Raw genomic sequence first — 19,666 nt, forward strand, 5'->3', positions numbered from 1 at the left:
TGAACATGGCCACGCACCCTCCCCAAGACTTTACAGGTCTCTACAGCTGTAAAATGAGGGAATTCATTTTTTGGTGAAAATCAGGTGAATAAATATATGTGACTCACTTAGTGCAGTGTTTAACAGTGAGTAAGCTCTCATCATCAATATAATACCTTTTTTCAGGGAGTTTAAACTCACTGAACTCTGAATTCAAGGAACTCCCACTGGATTTACACATAAACCGCATGCTGGCAGGGGCGGAGTCTGGCTTGGTCCGCATCTGACCAGCAGTGCTGAGCACACAGCCTGGCAGAGTGCACTCTTGATCAGTAATGAATTCCTGTTAGAGAAGCAGTAGGAAGGAGCAGTGCAAGAGAGGAAGGAGGGAGACAGGGACTGTCCAGGCAGTGAATTCTGACAGTGAAGAGAGGTAAGCAAAAAGAGAGTTTATTTTTTAGGAATGAGAGAGATAAGGGAATGGATTTTTTTTTTTTCTAAGTGTGCTATTGGGATGTAAAGATGCTAAAGGTAATAAACCAGAGAACCAGGGTGAGGTGAAGTGGAGATTCATCCTGCCTTTCCAACATTAGGTTTTTAATACTTTACATGTCATACATTAGAGTTTTAGTCTCCATAATAAAATGGCTCCAACTTGATTAGAAGAGGAACTGATTCACTGCTAAACTATGTCAGCTCTGAGCTTCTTAGTCACACACAGCATGTCATAAAGGCCTCCATTATCTGTGGAAACTCACCGTGGAGGGTAGGTTTCTTTATTTTTTTTTTAAGTTCTTTTGTTCTTGGTACATGTCCTCTTTCAGACTAGTTCCAACACGCTGAGCAACTCAGTCAGTTCAGAGTGGGGAGGAAGCATTCATAATTTAACTTGGTTGTTTTCGGCACAAGTTGTGTATTATCTCTTCATCAATGAGGACCTCAGGGAATACACACGGCTCTCAGCCCTGAGTTGAGTCCTGACCTGCCCCTGACTCACTTTCCCCATGGGTAAAATGAAGATGATAACAATACTTACTTTCTAAAAGTACATGAGGATGAAATAAGATTAATACACACACGTATGGGCATATAGTGTAAGAATTCAATAGATGGTGGTGGTGGTATAGGCAGTGGCTGGTATTCAGGCTCTCCGTCCATGCCACGATCTCCAGAAGCCCTAAGTAGCAGCCAACACTTCAAGCACTTTCTGTGTGCTTTCATTGTGCTCATGCTAATCTTCACAACTACGCTCTGAGGCAGGGACTATATCCTCTCCATTTTGCAGATGAGACAACTGAGGTTTGGAGATGCTGGGTAATAGTGAGTGAGAGCAACCACTATCTGTGCTGCCCCACCTGGTCATTAGTCACATGTGGTTATGTACATTTTAACTAATCAAAGTTAAATAATCTTAAAAATTCAATTCCTCAAGTCACACTGACCACATTTCAGCGATCAGTATCCACATATGGCTAGTGGCTACCATAATAGGCAAGGCAGATCTTCAACATCTCTAGCATCATAGATTGTTTTATTAGATAGTTCTGCTCTAAATAACCAAGCACGCAGTAGGCACATAAACCAATGATTGCTGAATAAAGTAAAGAAAATTAGTAAAACGGTCCGTCTTACTTTCACCAAACTGACTCACTGTTTTGACAAAATGTAAACCCAATCTAGACTTCTTTTCTAGATTTGTCACTTAACCTTGTAAAAAGAGAGCATAAAGTTTCAGTATTAACTGTCCTCATTTGATTTGAAACTTCTTATTTCTTTAGTCCCTAACCTAGCCCACGAATTTTTCACTTTGCAGCATGCAAAAAAGGGCCTGACTTCAAGAGGTGAGGCGTGGTAAATACATTATCTCATTTGCCTTCTACAACCTTCAGAGGCAGGTCTCGTACCCACTTCACAGCTGAGAAAACTGAGATTCAGAGAAAGTTCTTGCAATTAATAAGACCAAAGCCTTAATGTTAAGGCCAGAGCTGGCTGAGGCTCCCCTGCCTTCTAGCTTCCTCTAAGATGCAGCTTACTGGATCCTAACCAGCCTGTGAAAACTCTCAAGTCCTAAATATTCAACATCACTTTTATAGTTGTGGGCAGAGGAATCTGGTCCCATTTGGTCCCATCTAGTCTGTCTGGTCTCTGAGGTCCTGACTTGAATGAAGGGAGGAGCCAGAATCAATAACTACTTACTGGTCATCTGTTATGTGCCAAGCACTGAGCTATGTGCCAGGAAAGAGGCAGAGTTCCTGCCTTCATGAAGCTTACTGTCTGATGGAGGCAAATGGAAATTAAAAAAAACAGCAAATATATAACTGTATGTTCTCACAAGGGCCATGAAGGAGTAAAAGATGTTAAAAGAGACAGGTACAAGGAGACCCTGATCTAGGGCTACAGGATGTACTGCTGGGAGGAGCATGGTGACCCCTGGCTCCAATACTCCCAGGGGAGCCCCAACCAACAGGAAGACCTGGCACTGCAGGGGACCAAGGCTATTTCCCACTTGCCTTCATCTCTGCTATTGCTCTCAGCATGACCCCGGCCACACTGACAGCACAGGGCCAGAGGCCATCAGGCTCTCTTAGGCTTCTGCGGAGGCCCCACCAGGCTACCCTGCTGCTGACCATGGAGGCTGCAGACTACCGTGCAGTTATCCTCGCTCTGAGTTAACGAGGTAAGTGTGAGCTGAAAAGCCAAGTCAACAGAGAGTTGCTAAAGATCTGCTATGTCTACACCCATTAGGATGACTAGCATAAGAAAATATATAGAAGAACCTGCAAATAACAAGTGTTGGTGAGGATGGGAGAAATCAGAACCCTTGTGCACTGCTGGGGGGAATGTTATTAAAATAGTGCCGCTACTAGGACAAGTGGTGTGGTGGTATCTCAAACAACTAAACATAAAATTACCACTTGATCCAGTGATTCCCTTTCTGGGTATATACCCTAAAGAATTGAAAGCATGGACTCAAACAGTATTTTTACACTCATGTTCATAGCAACATTATCCACAATACCAAAATGTGAAGCAACCCAGTGACCATCGGTGGATGACTGGATGCACAAAACATGGTATATACATACCATGGCATATCACTCAGCCTTAAAAAGGAAGAAACGTCTGACACAAGCTGCAACACAGATGATCCTTGAGGACATCACACTAAATGAAATAAGTCAACTACATGAGGTACCTGGAGTAGTCAGATTCATAGAGCCAGAGGGTAGAATGGTAGTTGCCAGGGGCTGGGGGAGAGGAGATGGGAATGATTATTTAGTGGATAAAGAGTTCCTGTTTGGGAAGATAAAAATGTTCTAGAGAAGGAAGGAGGTAATGGTAGCACAACAATGTAAACGTAGTTAACACCACTGAACTGTACACTTAAAAGTGGTTAAAATGGTAAGTTTCGTGCTATGTTTATTTGACAATAACTAAAAAAACAAAGAACCTACTATGTGCACTGTGTAGAAGCTACAATGTGCTCTCACAGATGAATCAGACATGGGCTCTGCAAGCTGCTTGTGCACCACAGCCAACAATGTGTCCCATTTATCCATCTAGGCCCAGGCTGCCACCCCTCGGATGTCCCCCAGGGTTCCACGTGTGCTGCAGCAGCAGAAGGAGTGCAGCATAAAAGGCGACGAAATGAGCAGCTGCCGTACAATTCCAGGGGGTCCCTGACTTATGATGATTCAACTTACAATTTTTCAACATTACAATGATGCAAAAGAGATACACATTCTGGGGGTCTGTGTTCCTTGTAATTCAACAATTCCTGCCCATGACACCTTACCCTTCAGGTGGGACAACTGGGAAGGGAGAGAAGGACCTTATGTGAATGAGACCACAGTTCAGCCTCGTTAAAGAAATGCTTCCCATTTGACCTTCGAAAAAACAGCAACATTTTTCTTTCATATCACTTTCTATTTCTATGCCCTTCTTCTGTCTCCTAGTGGCCTCCCTGCCCTGTCTTGGGTAGCTAATGCCCTCAAGCTGGCCTCTTGCAGAGCTACCCCACCAGGCTATACTCACCCACAGGGTGACCACTCAGGCTGGGAGTTAGGTGGTCTGACATCCCATTTCACACTTTCAGGAAAGTGTGAGGAAGTATGGCCCAATTAACCTGCCCAGTGAGGTCTTCCTGTTAATTTAATTCAGTTGGGCTGCTTCCTTAGACTCTTTCTTACTAGTATCTTCCTTCTCATTCTAGCCCTGGAATGACCTCACAGTGATCTGGAAAGCATCTGCCTCAACCAGTAAACCCTCTAATTAGTCTCCCTGACTAATAGTAATCTATCCTTCCCAGCTGGTTTATGAGAAAAGTGCATTCCCTAATCATGCCAGATTATTCCTCTGTGAACCTCACCACACAGACCCACAGCTCCCTGGCCTTTCTGTGTTGTTCCAAAGCCTGGAATGTCTTCTCATTATTTCCACTCATCTTTTAAGACCAAACCAAGTGACGCCTTCCCCACAACGCGTTTCACTCTTCTATCTGCTCTTGCCTTGTAATTTTGTATGTTTACTCTGGTTAGTATCTCATTCTTATGTCCTAACTAGTTGGTTTCCTAGGCCTAGAAGACCAAACCATGCTATGTATATTTTCCTAGACTTAATTACTGACATACTGTCTGGTACATTGTAGGGCATCATCAAAAACAGAAGTAAATGTCATCAAACTGGGAAGGAAATTTAGGCATTCCCATGTGCAATTCATTTAACCCTCAAACAACCCTGCAAGGTAGGAAGTGTTATTAAGAACACTGAAGCTGAAGATTTGAATTGATTTGCTCGTGAGCACACAGGAAGTAAGGAGTAAGAATTGGGATTCTCAGTAAGGACTCTGTGGCCCTAAAACCTGGGGCCTTTGCATCCTGGACCCATGACTAATGCCAAGTTAGGTGAAGAGGCTCAAGGTGCCAGATTTCCAAGCAGCTGTCTTAAGTGAAAACTGCTCAGACCCACTCAAATCACACCCCTACTCAACAAAAGAGGTGTTATTAGAAAAAACACAGCAGGGAAGGTGACTTTTGCCTTCATGGCACACTCATTGTGTATTATTAGACCACTGGGTATTTCATTTTGAATTGTTAACACTGGCAGCTTCACAATTTCCTTGCCAGAATCAAGAATGTAAAAAGTACTAGGGCACCAATCTGTCTCTGGGTAGCAGGTGCTGGGAATTTGTTATGCTCAGTGTTCAGGAAGGTGTGAGATGCCAAGCCTCATCCACAAAGCACCTGAGAGAATATTCAGTATAATTCTTCCTGAGAGAAGGGAGACTGGCAGACTTTTAAGGGTCCCTTTGGGAACCTAGAATCAGTGACTTAATTGCAGTAAGATGTCTCAAATCTCCTGCCAGCTCTTGCCTCATGGTCAACATTTAAACTATGTATTCAACATCAGTGATGTGCTAGATGTTGCAGAGGATATAAAAATCCTCTGAGGGACTGAATGAGAATGGAGCAACTCAGTAGTAAATCCAAACCAGAGAAATACCAGCACCTGCGCACACCTTGAGGGAGGACAGGAAGGAAAACAAGCCACCTTAACTGATGTTTAAAAGGCAAATGTGGCTTTGTAGATAACAGCCTGTAAAATGTGCCTATGGGAAGAGTGCCTTTGAGAGTACCCATGCTTCGACAGGGTGGGGCCACTTTCCTTAGGTGGTGAGTCTCCAAGCCCCATACTCCGGAAGTGACAGGAATGACTCAGTAGCTTAAACACTTTTGCCTTCCTGAGTGTTTTATAAATATAAAACAATGGTTCCATGGTAATACCCATATTGCATGATTGTTAGCTGACCGTCGGGAATCTTCTTGACTAGTCCTGTGGTGTACTTTGGGTAAACCAAGTCATCAAGTGAGCCCTTCACTAGGTGCCTACACAGATGACAGTGAATGAGCCATATTAGATCTCTCACATACTTCACCATTTTTAAATGGAATCTCATCGCTTTGCACTTATTTAAAAGATTTTTTTTTAACTGAACAGTAAATTTTCAAGTAGCCAAGTACTTTTTGCTAAAAGCAGGATATTCTCTATTGCATAAATCACAGCTTTTGGGAATCTCCACAAATCTACTTCCTTTCAAATAAGCTATTATAGCCCCATTTTTCAGGAGTAGAAGAAAAAAAGGATTCTCAGAGAGATCAAGTGGTTTGTTCAAGACTACAAAGACAAGCTTATTGGAGTGAGATCTTAGAAATATCAAGGACTTCATTCCAAATGCAGTAACAGGTATCTGGAAAAATATGTAATAGCATTACAAGTATTTGGTGACTATCTGGACAGACTATCTGGACAACTGCAGTGGCCATTCCACAAGGCAAAGATCTGCACATGCCTGAAAGTGAGAGAAAATGCTGGCTGATGGAGTGGACAATATTCTAAGGACAGAATGAGAAAACTGCTAAAGTTGCAACAATTAATGTTTCCTAGGAGTCATGTTTCACATGAACGCAATGTTGCCACAATATAAAAGCACAGCAATATAAAAGGAGGCAAGATAATTTCCTCTCAACCAATCTTTTCAAAAGATTTGACACAGAGCAAGAGATGAGCCAAAGGGAAAATGAAAATCCATGGCAATATCCAGCAAAACTATTTTTAAAAGAAAAGACAAAGGGAGGGGGAAAAGCCCCACAAAATACACAAAGACCAGGGAATCTGTCCTGTAGAAACAAATTCACAAGATATGCACTAAGTTCCTGCAGCACAGCACTGTTGCTAACGGAACAACTGGACTTACATGTCTATAGCAGAAAGTAAGGAGGAATTCATATCAAACTGTTTAGGGTGGCTACCACTAGGTAGGAAGAGTGGAAAGAGAGAAAGAATAGGAGGGGTGTGATGAGAATTTTCACTTTTCTGTTGTATAATCTCTTTTGGATTCCTAGTTTGTTTTGTTTTTACAGGCATTACCTTTTTCTTAAAAGAATGTTTTAAATATTATATTATTTTAAAAAGTTTTTTTAAAAACCTGTCATGTTTGGAGGAATCACTGTCTATAGAGTTGAGAGAGGTCTCAGAGCTCCGACTAATCTAATCGCAGCTAACTGCAGCTTCTCAGTCTGGCTGTTTGTAGGGAACTCGGAGAAGGCGTCTCTGGCCTGCAGGCTCTCGGGCCTTAGCGTTCGGCGCTGCCCCGACAGAACGTGGTGCGTGCTGAGGATGGGAAACATCAGACGGGCTGCGTGGTTTTTGCGGTCTACTCCTGCTCTGCTAGATATCAAGGACGTCTGTACAACAGGGACCCCAGTAACCCCTAGATCCTCCTGGTTCACACCAAATCCTGAGAAGTTTGGTAGTCAGCCTCGGAAGGGGTTTGGACATAAAAAACCAAGGTCCACTTTAACCAGTTGATTGGCAGGGCAGCACATTCCCGACAGCAGTGCAGCTACAGTCTAACAGCGTCTCACAGCGTCACTACAGGCATCGCCATTAACGTGCCCAGCACTCGGACAGTCTTATCATCATCTCAGAGTTTGCAAAGAATTGCTTATTGCCCTGACCTTGCTGTCTTGTGTACTCAAATGGCAAAAATTTACACATTTTAGTAAATACAGGGGCTTTCTTTGGTACCACATTTTACTCTCCACATTCTACGTCCTGACTCCATACCAGGAAGCACCTTGGGTAATGACATCACCAGGTTGAACCCAATATATTTCTCAGGTCTTTACATATCAATGGTGAAGGATACACACTTTTCACGTTCTGTCCCCATTATGCAATTGCCTTAAGGAAAATAAAAACGTAATTAATACATGTAAGTGAGCACTGATTCTCAAACCACATTGTCCTTGAAGAAGACCTTTCCCTCCAAATCTTTTTTTTTTTTAACTAAAAGTCATTTGATAGCTTTGGGTTTCATTTCTTTAATTTTCTTGCTCATCCTCATACAGAGATGTTTTGAAAAGAGAAACAGGGAGGTAAAACAGACAAAAGAAAAGAGAAAAATGCAGATAAACCAGAAACAGGAAGGGAGAAGTAGCTTCAGGAGGAAGAGAGAAATGCGCCAAGGTGTGGTCACGAACCATGTGCCCATCAGGGCTCTGATCTCTCTGCCCGCCCCTCCCACCCTCATCCCTCCTGCCTAGATGTGAGCTGGCAATCTTACCAATGACCTTGAACCAAAAGAAAATGACAACGCTCCTACACTCAGATGTAGACACATTCTCTCCAGCCTAAACTGGAATCACTTACAATGCCTGGGAGCGTGCCATCACCCCAACCACTCCTAGCCCTCTCCACAATTAAATGGCATAGAAAACAACCTTCGGAATACTACAGGCCTTGTAAAGATGATCCCTCCTCACCCATTTTGCAGAAAAGGAACCTGACATCCAGAGAAATAAGGTCACTTGACCAAGGTCATTCAGATAGAGCAAACTAGAGGCCCATACTACAGACTGGTTTTGTTCCAAGCTCTTTCCTCTATGAGCAATTTAAAAGCTACAAAACATACCAAATAAACAAAAAAATTGTCAACATTGGAGAGATGAAGAATAATTATAAAGAGGCACAAAATACCATGAAAGCAAGCTAATCTGAAATAATAACTTTACCCCACCTCCCAGAAGCCCAGTGACAATAAAAGCAGCAGTGGGCTGTTTAAGAGTAATGGTAGCTCGAACAATTTAATTGTGCTGTTTGCTCCTTTACCCATTTCTCACAGGCAGACACAATAAAAATGCATGTTAAGACCCCTGAAACTCTTACTCTGAACCAACATTCATTAACCAATGAAATTTGGGGGTCAACAAAATACATTTCCTCCTCCACGGGCTTATAGAAATCACATTTACTAGACTTAAAATACCAGGTCCTTTTATGATTCTCAAAACCCTGGGAAAATTTTAAAAGCCTTCCACTGAAATCTGTCTTCTCCCCTGACTTGCACTGGTAACCAATTCCAACTAATGTCGGAGTTTGCTTTGTAAATCGCCTAAGCTCAAACTTTGATAGAATGTGACCCACGTAACTTAAAATTCCAAAACAAGACTTGAGAAAAAGAAGAAAACTTTTCCTTACCCTTAAAAATAACAGAAACAATGGGATCCGGTTTCCCAAATTTCGTTTTAGGGATATTGCTGGCAGATTCCACAATCACTCGAAGCATGGCTCTTCATGGGCAGAAAGCAAGTTAGCAGAGGAAAGTGAGCAGACGTGCGCGCGGGAGCTCGGGCCGCACCTCGGCAGGAAAGAAGGTGCCGGAGGGTTTCTCCGCGGAGAGGGAGCGGGGAACGGCGAAGGCGTGGATCTCTGACGGATTATTTACTGAAGGCTCTGTGTAAACTGATACCCAAACTCCCTGAGGCTCCGCAATGCGGCAAGAACCCACTTATGAATTGGAGAAATGTGGAAGTGAAAAGGACACAACCTCAACTAAAAATAATTATGTGCAACAAATGAAACTGAAATGCATTTGGGGCTAATAAATGTGGGCAGGTCAGGAGACCACTAAGACGCTGCTGCCTTTCAGCAACAATTCGCGAAGACAAATTAATTTGGTTTCTGCCACCCCTTTCATTCTTTTCGGAGCTTCGTGGAATTTTAAAACTTTAGTCTTTTTTTATTTTTTAATTTTACTTTTGCCTTTTCTTGTCTAATGCTGTTGATCACATTGACTCTGTAACCACTTGTAGAACATTTTTAAAAATTAATTAAAGGGTGCCCCCTACTGTATGGCAGAGGAATAACTGGGTTTATTTCAAGCAAACCTGATCCGGAGGCGGTAACCTGAGTTTACAAAATTGGTGTACTGAGACCCATCCTTTGCTTTATAAAAGGATTCACCATAGGACTTCTTCAAACCCCTTAAGAGATGAGACACCTAAACTGTCCTTATCCATCACAAGCTTCAGTGAAAACGGAGAAGTTACTCTCCACTCTTTCAGCACCTAAACCTGAGCAGTGTTTTCCCTTCCTTTGTTAAAGAAAGAAAAAATTCGATGAGACTTGTTAAAGCACCCTAAGAAAGATTTTGTTCAAGGGGAGGCGGACCATTGCAGTAGACGAAGGCACCACTGACACGGAATTTTGCAGTGGAGAAGAGACATGGCCTCAACTCGGAAGAGAGAATGAGCAAGAAGTTTATAGCCAAGGAGCAGAGTGGAGGCCCAGTGGCTGGAAAATTGCTAGAAGGAAAATTCAGGAGAAAAAGGTGATTCTGGCTGAACCCACCTACCAGCAGACCTGATGAACATAGGTCAGGGTGGCCAGACATCCCCTGGGGGCCAGTGGAGGATGAGGGACGTGATCAGGTATCAGAGTGATCAGTTAGGGTGGAGGGTCCAGGTGGGGGGTGGGGGGTGTTAAACTGACTTAGCATGGTTCTTGCTAAAACTAAATTTACAAGGAAGTGCACAGAGGGGCCTAGCTGAAGGTTCAGGAACCTAACTGAAGTCTGGTCAACAAAGAATCTTTGTGACCTAGAGTGTGTTAGGCAGTGTAGCCTGGTGATTAAAATCCCTAGAAGAGGGGCTCTCTTGTCCCCTCCTGGCCTGAGCCAGGAGCTCTTTCCTCTCACTTTATCTCTAAATAAAAGCCTGTACCTTGCTCTCCTACCTTGACTGTTTGCTAAGTTCATTCATCGACTCTGCAAACAAGAACCCCAGCATCAACATTCCCAAAGAATCCTTAAAAGGGGGAACCCCCAACCTTCTGGGGCACTCCTCTCTCTGAGGTCGCCCACACTTTCAAAGGTCATAACCTTTTAACTTTAAACTTTCTCTCTCCAACCTTTCAGGGCACCTCTCCTTGCTGAGGTGGCCTGTACTTTTTCTCTCTCTAAGTAACTTTAAATAAAATTTGTACTCTGCTTAAAAAAAAAAAAAAAATCCCTAGAAGAGCCTGGGTTAGTAGCCAGCCAGACCTGAGTGTGGTCCTGCTCCATCGCTTCTGAGCTATGCTCCTTTCAAGTCTCTAACCCCTCTCTTCTGTAGTTACCTCATTTGTGAAATGGAGATAAAGGTTGTCATAGGATAAAGGTCTTAGCGTGGCACAAAGCATGCAGTAAGTTACACACATGCACAAGCAGAAGTTCATGCTTATTCCTGATTGAAAGCGTTTCTGTTAACACACGTTGGCTTTCAATCAGGATCTCTTTGTGTTTCAAAAGAAATGGCTAAAATTTATGGTGAAGAAACAGAGGGCTTCCTTTTGCTTTTCAACATACAACTGGAAGATTCATCTGTAAACAAATGCTTCAAGTGCATTGAAAATGTATAGTTTACCCACTAGAATTTTTCTGTCTCGGTGAGTTTCTCAGTGGCTTATATAAAGAACCAATGGACCCAATACTGTATACTTTATTATATCTAGCAGACACATTGACTAAATACAGTCTATATTTTGGTGAAATATAGACAACATGTGTTTATTTTGTTTGGCTGGTTTTTACTTCTCCCTTTTTATTGTGAAATATATTTACATAAAAGTGCATACAACATGAATGTGACAGTTTAACAACCAGCTCAAGAGAGAGAACACTGTCAGCACTCCAGAAGCCTTCATATTTCCTATATGTCACATCCACCTTCTTTCCCCACCAAGAGGTAACCATTATTCTGTTTTTTATGGTAATAATTTCTGTGCTTTTCTTTATAGTTTTATCCCCCAAATGTTTAGCTTTGCTTAATTATGACCTTTATATGACCATATGAATTCTTTTATATATTATGAACTTTATATACGTATGTTTTATCTATGTATAGGTACACACATACATATATTCATATGGTATGAATTGTTTGATATGTTATGACCTTTATAGACATGAAATCCTATGGTATGAATTCTTTTGCATCTGGCTTCTTTTTTCAACATTACATTGTGAGATTCATCCATGTGTCTCTACTCCATTTACTCTCATTGCTATATGGCATTTCATTGTATGTGGGCACCACATTTTATCAATCCACTCTACTGTTGATGGACATTGGATTATTCAGAGTTTGGATCATTCATGTTGGATCAAAGGGTATATGTACTTCTTCAGGATTAATAGGTAATTCAAAATTGTTTTCCACAGTGGTTGTACTATTTATACACTCAGCAGCAGTATGTGAGACTTCCTGTTCATATACTTGACAATGTTAGATTTTTTAAATGTTTGTCCATCTGGTGAGTTTATGATAAAATCGTTGGAGTTCTAATTTGCATTTTTCAGATTACTAATGAAGCTGAGTACCTTTTTATATTTACATGTTCCAACTTTTGAAGTACCTGTTCAAATCTTTAAATTTTTCTATTGAGTTCTTTGTGTTTTCTTACTAATATGCAGGAGCTGCTTATGTGCTCTGAATACTAGTCCTTTGTAGGTTACACTCCATCTATAATTGATTATGCTCATGTAAGGTTAGAGGTCATGTTTTGTTTTTCCTATATGGATTTTCAGTTGATCCAGTATTACTTACTGAAGTTTTCCTTTCCTCAAGTCTAGGTTACATATCAGGTGTATAGATATGTTTAGGTCTGTATCTATGCCCTCTATTCTGTTTCACAGATCTATTTGCCAATCTCTGCACCAAGACCACTCTGTGTTAATTACAGCCTTATAAAAATTTCATAATAAGATTTTGAGTAAACTCTCCAATCTTGTTTTTTTTCTTCAAGTGTCTTGGCTCTTTTTGCATTTTAATCTACATAATAGAATCAGCTTATCAAGTTAGAAATATTTTTTTTAATCTGTTGGAATTCTGTTTTAAATTTCATTAAGTCTCTAAGTCAATTTTTGGAGAACTGATATCATTAGAAGATAAGTATTTCAATCCAAGAATATACTATATCATTTCATTCACTTAGATTTTTTAAACATTTTTGCAGTAAAGTTTTACAACATCCCATTAAGTCCTTGAACATCCTTTTTTTTAGATGTTAGAACTTCACATTTCTTTCAGCTCTGTGTTATGAACATTTTTAAACCTAAAAAAATGAAAATAATGCAATTAACACCTCTCTGCCCATTGTCTATATTCAATAACTATTAACATTTGGCATGATCATGTTATCTACCTTTTTAGATTTAAAAAATAATAATATTATTTTAAAATAATCCTAGACATCCTGAAATTTTACCCTTAAATGATAAAGCATGCTCCTTGTAGGAGGACATTGTCCTATAATAGCACTGTAACATGCCCACATACGTGTGTATTCAAATTATTCAATTATGCTAGTAACTAATTACACTATAATATCTTTTATAGTTTTCTATTTTTTAAAATCAAGATTCATGTAACACGTTTGTACATTTGGCTGTTTTGTTTCTTTGACCATTTTTATTCCTGACCAGTCTCCCACAATTGACTTCTTTTCCCACCTCATTAAATTTTTGGAAGAAACCTATTAGAAAGTATACACTTTAAAAGTTTTAGTTTTTAATGGTTGTTTGTATAAAGAGATACATTTGCTTTTGTGATTGGCCTTGTGTCCAATAACCTGGATAAACTCTTACATTAATTTTTTAAATGCAGCAAATTCTTAGGGATTTTCTGCCACTATAACTATATAATCTGCAAATAACACCTGTTTTGTATCTTCCTTCCAATCTTTCCATTCACTTTATTTTCCCTCTTCTTACTTTATTGGCAAGACCTTTTGTGACAATATCGATTAGGGGTGATAACAGACATCCTCACCTTTTTTCCCTAATTCAAGGGGGAAGATTTCCATATTTCACCATTAGGCATGATTTTTTCTGTAGGTTTTTTGTAATTAGCCTTTTTAAGATTAAAGAAGTTCTTTTCATTTCTACCTTGACAAGACTTTTTATAACAAATGAAGTTGCATTTTACCAGATTGCTTTACTTTATTAATAGTCATATTATTTTATGTTGAATGTCATGAATTACATTCATTTCCTAATATTAAACTAACTTTGCATTTCTGGAATAAGCCCAACTTGGTTGTCCTATTTTATATTTTTATATTGCTGAATTTGGATTGTGAATAGTTTGTAACCTTATTTATGAGGAAGGGAACCTATAGTCTTATTCACAAAGTCCTTGTTCGGGTTTGGTAGCAAGGTTATGTTAGCACCATAAAATGAGTTGGGGAGTGCTGCTCCCTCCTTCCCTATTCTTTGGAAAAGTTTGTGAATTTGGAAATATTTCTTCTGCTAAGGTGTTATTTTATAAAAGGCACACCATATTTTAAAGAATCAAGATGTGACATGATGGAGGTGTTAGCTAATGCTATGGTGGTAGTCACTTTGCAATATATAAGTGTATCAAATCAACACATGCACACCTTACATTTACACAATGTTACATGTCAATTATATCTCAATAAAGCTGTAAAAAAAGAATCAAGAAATCCTATCAGGCATGTCACAAAGTTAACAGTTTACCTTTCCTCACCTCCAGTATTTTTCTAGTAGCATTTCTACCCCTACAGGTCCCACTTTCAACTCTTTCATCTGATTCTTTGGTATTTATCTCTATATCTCCACATTACATAATCTAATTTCTTTAATTTTCCAGTTTGAGGTAGTACCTATTTTTTCCTTACAAAGAAAAGGAGGACTTAACTTTCCTTCCTCCCTTCTTCACCACCCATGAATGCACACATTTCCTGCATCCCATCCACCCAATATAGATATGTCATAACTTTGTTTAGACCATATGTTTACATTATTGTGACTATATAAACGCTATTCACAACTGATCCATGGTGTGCTTCATACAACATGTTGACCGTTCTTTCTTTTTTTGGTAGTTAATTTACACTTCATTGTTGTCTTTTGTACTTTAAGTTTCCCCAAATTGTGTAAATCTCTCAATATCCATATTAGGTATTATATCAATTTTATCTACTTAAGAAACCACTCCTAGAGTCTTCTAAATGGCTCTCATCTGAGATGCTTTTGCTCTGGAGCTATGTGGCTGCAATCCCGGGCTTCCCTTCCTTTTATCTACCCTCCTGTATTGCTCTTATTCAGGATCCCATGTCTCCATTTACTTTCTTGTATTGATGCAGCATATACCTTCCTTATCTGAATAGAGCTACCATGTTTAATTGACTGCCAGTATTTAATTGACAGTTTAGCTGGTACAGAATTCCAAGTTCAAAAGTATTCTCTCTCATAATTTGAAAGTGTTGTTCTATTGTCTTCTGGCTTCCCGTGTAGATCCCCCTTGTGTGCCTCACAGTGCCTTCCTTTGCAAAGCAGGTTCTACATCACCCTGGTAACGGCAAATGTGTCATGTCATGGGACCAGCTTTAGTGGAATACGAAAGTGTGGTGGATACTGCGATACACCATCCAGATCCCCCTCCAGGAATGAAGAATTTATTACCCCAGCTGCTGGGAAGGCTGCCAGAAAATGTCCCTCCACTGTCAGCCCTCTTTGGGGATTGCCCACACTGAAGAAAACTGCCTTGTCCAAGGTCATATTTCCTTCCAGGAGCAGCCTACCTCCCATGATTGATTAATGCAGGGGTACAAAGTCTTGGCCCCATTGCCCCAGGTGGTGATAATCTATAGGGTCATCCCAGCTCCAGGGCTCCCCATCGGCAGCCCAAGCTGGTGTTGGCACTGTATTACTGAAAACCCTGATTCCTTCTCCTCCCTTCTATGGTGATGATCTCAAGGATACTTCCTAAGATATGTCCTACATGCTAACATCCAACTCAGAATTTTTCTCTGGAGAACCCAACCAGTCAGATTGGGTGCCAGGAGTGGTCCAAGAAAACAGATGCTAAGATGAGATTTGGAGCTCAGTCACCCACCACCCAGCTGGCCACAAGGACCTGTCATTGGTGATAGGTAGAACATTGACACAGTAAATTGTAAGAAGGGTCGCCAGGGGTGAGCTGGACTAGTATACCAATGAAAGGGGATGCATTTATCAGTGCAGTATGCCAGGTCACTGAGATAAATGGACAAAACAGTAACTTTAAGACCTTGGACTTGGGTGGGCATTGCTAAACTCAACTGACACTTTGGAAGAGGGTAACAAAAAGCTGAGAGTGATTAATTGGCAATAAAAAGCTGAGAATGAAAGTCAGAGGCCTCCTTGGTAGCATACTTCAAGTCCGTCCTCTGCAGCAGCAAAAGGCCATGAAAAGCTAAGGACCAGGTCCAGGACTAGGTCTTGGTCATAAAAGAAGACAAGCTCCAAAGACAACTGACCTGTTTCTTACCCAAGACAGCTCTTGAGTAGAGCCCTGTTTGGGAAACAATGGGACCCTGATACATGCAATAGGGATGTCTGGGATGATACCCTTGAGAATCTTGAACCTCCAGATTCCTTGAACCCCCTGGGCCTTCAAGAGAGGCATGCTTCTCCCTATTAAGGACAAGCACCCCTCCGCTTTGCTGGGAGACGATGCAGAGGTCTCTCTGGTGCAAGAAACTTGTTCTTCCCTCAGGATCTGCCTTCACCCCCACCCCCCATCCTGGCCACTAAGCCAGTATCTAGTGTTAAGTACCAACACAATTTTGCTGAGGGTGTTCTAGGCCTGCTGAAGGCTGAGAGGTACTATGTCCTGAATAAATGGCAGGACACAGCCAATGTGTCCTAGCAGGAGACAGAAGAGTACACATAGGACTGGGTTCTAAGGGTGCAGGATCAAGAGGCCTTATTTTATTTTATTCAGGATCCCAGGAACACAAATTTGAAAAAAAGAGTTTATCAGTTTGTGCACATGCTCCTGGGCTCCTGGATTTACATATTTCAAGGCCCCTGGAGATGGTGTGAACACACTGCTAGGGTGGCTTCTAGAAGCATGGAAAGGCAGTGGCTGGACTGCTCTGGCAGACTGTGGGAAGTAGGGATTAAAGTACCCAAAATAGTGAGCATGATCAAATGGATACAATATGTAAAACCAGGAAACCCAGCAAATGACTGAGTGCTGCAGGGCCTATAGAACACATCATTTACCAAAGCAATAAAGAATGTGCTGGGGAGAGAGGTACCAGCTTCACTCAGGTCAGTCCTCTGTCAGCCAGGTCTGAGGTCAGAGATACTGATGCAGACTTGGGCTCATAGCGATGGGAACAGTGAGACCCCAAAACAATAGCAGCCAGGAGGCAGCTCCCAATTGTCAGAAGCCAGATGTGAGCAATTACCATGACAACATCCAGACTGAAGTGGCAAGCACCCTAACTCACAGAGAACCATGGAGATGACTGACAGAGCACAGCATCCCAAAGACAAACAGACAGGCAGCAGAAGGGTCCTGTTCAATCAGTACAATCAAAACACATCAGAAGACTAAGGGAAATCACCCAAATAAAAAGCCACATTCCTTTGCCCAATTTCCAGATCTGAGCCAGCCCGAGGACATATGCCACTGAAGGAGGGAAGGGTCAGGTGTGCAAGGGGAAAGACCCTTCATCTGCACAGCAAGTCCCCAGGAGAAGGACTCCTGCAGCCCATCCTTAATAGGAACCCAGGCACCCATGCCCATTCTCTCAGGTAACTGTCTGCTGGGGAAGGAGACACCCAAACATTTTAAAGACTTTGGCATACAAGGTTCAAATTGACATTGATGCCTGGACACCCAAATATTGTCATGACCTCCCTCATTAGAATGGGAGCATGTGGGGGCCAGGTAATAAATAGAATTTTTGTTTCACCATGAATCCTCTGTCATTTCCAGTTTCTGAATATATTACTACAATAGCCATACAGGTTTGCAGGCAAAACCACCACAGGTCCTTGACCTGTGGTTAAAAGCTCTGGTAATGAGGGATATTCCTTCCCTTTTACCATAAGTAAGGGCCCTCCTAAGGAACACCCTCCATACTCATCCCCACCTCAGAGCCTGGTTTCCAGAGAACCCAGCCTGCAAGGAGAAGAAGTAGGTAAACCACACTGGAGTAGGACTTTTAAGAGTCACTGTGGCATGTCTTTGCCAGTTATCTTATTCTTTCCCCTCTGCCTTGAGGCCAGTATGTCCCAATTGGGGGCCTCTCCTTTAATCAAGGTCCTAGAATGAAGAAAGGTGGGGCAGAGCTATAGCCAGTCTGTGGCAAGCACAGAAGATGGGAGCAATTCAAACTGTTGTTCAAGCCGCTGAGACAGAAGTTCTTTATATGGCAGCACAGCCTGGAGAAAGCGGACCAATAAAGTAACTGAGAGGCAGTTCCCAGGTTCCACAAGGCCTCAGAGGCCTGAGAAAGTGTATGAAGCAAAACATACAATAAATTAAGGTAAAATATAATGAAACGAATTCATTGAGAAATGATATGATTTCTATGGTATTCTTCCCAAACACTCGTACCCAGGCTAAAAATGAAAGAACATCAGACAAAGCCAGTGTGAGAGACATTCTACAAAACACCTGACCGGTCCCCTTCTGAACTATCAAGGTCATTGAAAAACCATAAAACTAAAAGAAAACATAAGCAGTGAGCCTTTGGATATCAGCCTTAGCAATTTTTTCTTGATATATCTCCCCAGGCAAGCTAAACAAGAGCAAAAATAAACAGGCGGGATTACATCAACCTATAAAGCTCCTCTACAAAATAAAAAGGCAACCAACAAAATAAAAAGGCAACCAACAATATGGGAGAATATATTTGCAAATGATGTACTGATAGGGGGTTAATATTCAAAATATATAAAGAATCTATACAACTCACACTGAGAAAACAAATAATCTGATTAAAAAATAGCAGAGAACCTGAACATTTTCCCAAAGAAGACATACAGCTGGCCAACGGGCATGAGAAAAGATGCTCCACATCACTCATCATCAGGGAAATGCAAATCAAAACCGCAATGAGATCACTTCATATCAGTCAGAATGGCCACAATCCAAAAGACAATAAATAGCAAGTGCTGGAGAGGATGTAGAGAAAAAGGAGCCTTCCTACACTGTTGTGGGAATGTAAATTGGTGCAGCCACTGTGGGAAACGGTACAGAGGCTCCTCAAAAAATTAAAAATAGAACTACATATGGCACAGTAATTCCACTTCTGGGTATTTACCTGAGGAAAACAAAGCCACTAATTTGAAAAGATACAAGGACCCCTATTTTTATTGCAGCATTATTTACAATAGTCATGATATGGAAACAACCCAAGTGGTGTCCACTGAAGAAAAGATAAAGAATATGTGATATATATGTACACACATTTATACATACATATATATATATGTATATGCATGTGTGTATATGTGTATATGTATATAAGTATAATATACACACACACAATGGCATATTACTCAGCCATAAAAAGATGAAATCATACCACTCACAACAATGTGGATGGACCTAGAGAGTATTATACTAAGTGAAATAAGTCAGATACAGAAAGACAATATACTTATATGTAGAATCTAAAAAACCAAAGAAAACAAAAAACCAAAGCAGAAACCGACTCATAACTACAGAGAACTGGTAGTTGACAGAGGAGAGCAAGACCTGGGGATAGGTGATGTAGGTGAAGGGGATCACTAGGAACAAATTTCCAGTTATAAATAAAATCCAGACACAGGGATGGAAAGTACAATGTAGGGAATATAGTCAATAATATTGTAATATCTTTGTACTGCAACAGGTGGTAACTACACTTATGGTGGGCATTTTGTAAGGTATATAATTGTTAAATCACTGTGTGATATACCTGAAACTAATATAATATTTTATGTCAACTGTGCCTCAATTAAAACAATTTTTTGAAGTGTCAAGGTCATAAAAATAAGGAAAAATTGAGAAACTATCAC

At 40.9% G+C, this 19,666-nt stretch overlaps 1 protein-coding gene across 5 annotated transcripts in view; it reads right to left on the minus strand.

Moving 5' to 3' along the window:
* MYOF (myoferlin) overlaps nucleotides 1-9,312 on the minus strand; it is a 159,909-nt gene extending 150,597 nt beyond the window's left edge. For 2 of the 5 annotated variants that reach the window (XM_036880108.2, XM_036880107.2), the window contains exon 1: nucleotides 9,019-9,310. In XM_036880108.2, coding sequence (XP_036736003.2) covers nucleotides 9,019-9,106 — 88 coding nt within the window. In that variant the 5' untranslated portion in view covers nucleotides 9,107-9,310. Of the gene's footprint in view, nucleotides 1-9,018 lie in introns of all 5 variants that reach the window. The other 3 variants (XM_036880110.2, XM_036880109.2, XR_005023687.2) reach the window with 2 other exon arrangements.
* Between the last annotated feature and the right edge of the window lie 10,354 nt (nucleotides 9,313-19,666).

The sequence above is a fragment of the Manis pentadactyla genome, chromosome 8 (assembly GCF_030020395.1).
Source record: "Manis pentadactyla isolate mManPen7 chromosome 8, mManPen7.hap1, whole genome shotgun sequence".
NCBI classification, from domain to species: Eukaryota; Metazoa; Chordata; class Mammalia; order Pholidota; family Manidae; genus Manis; species Manis pentadactyla.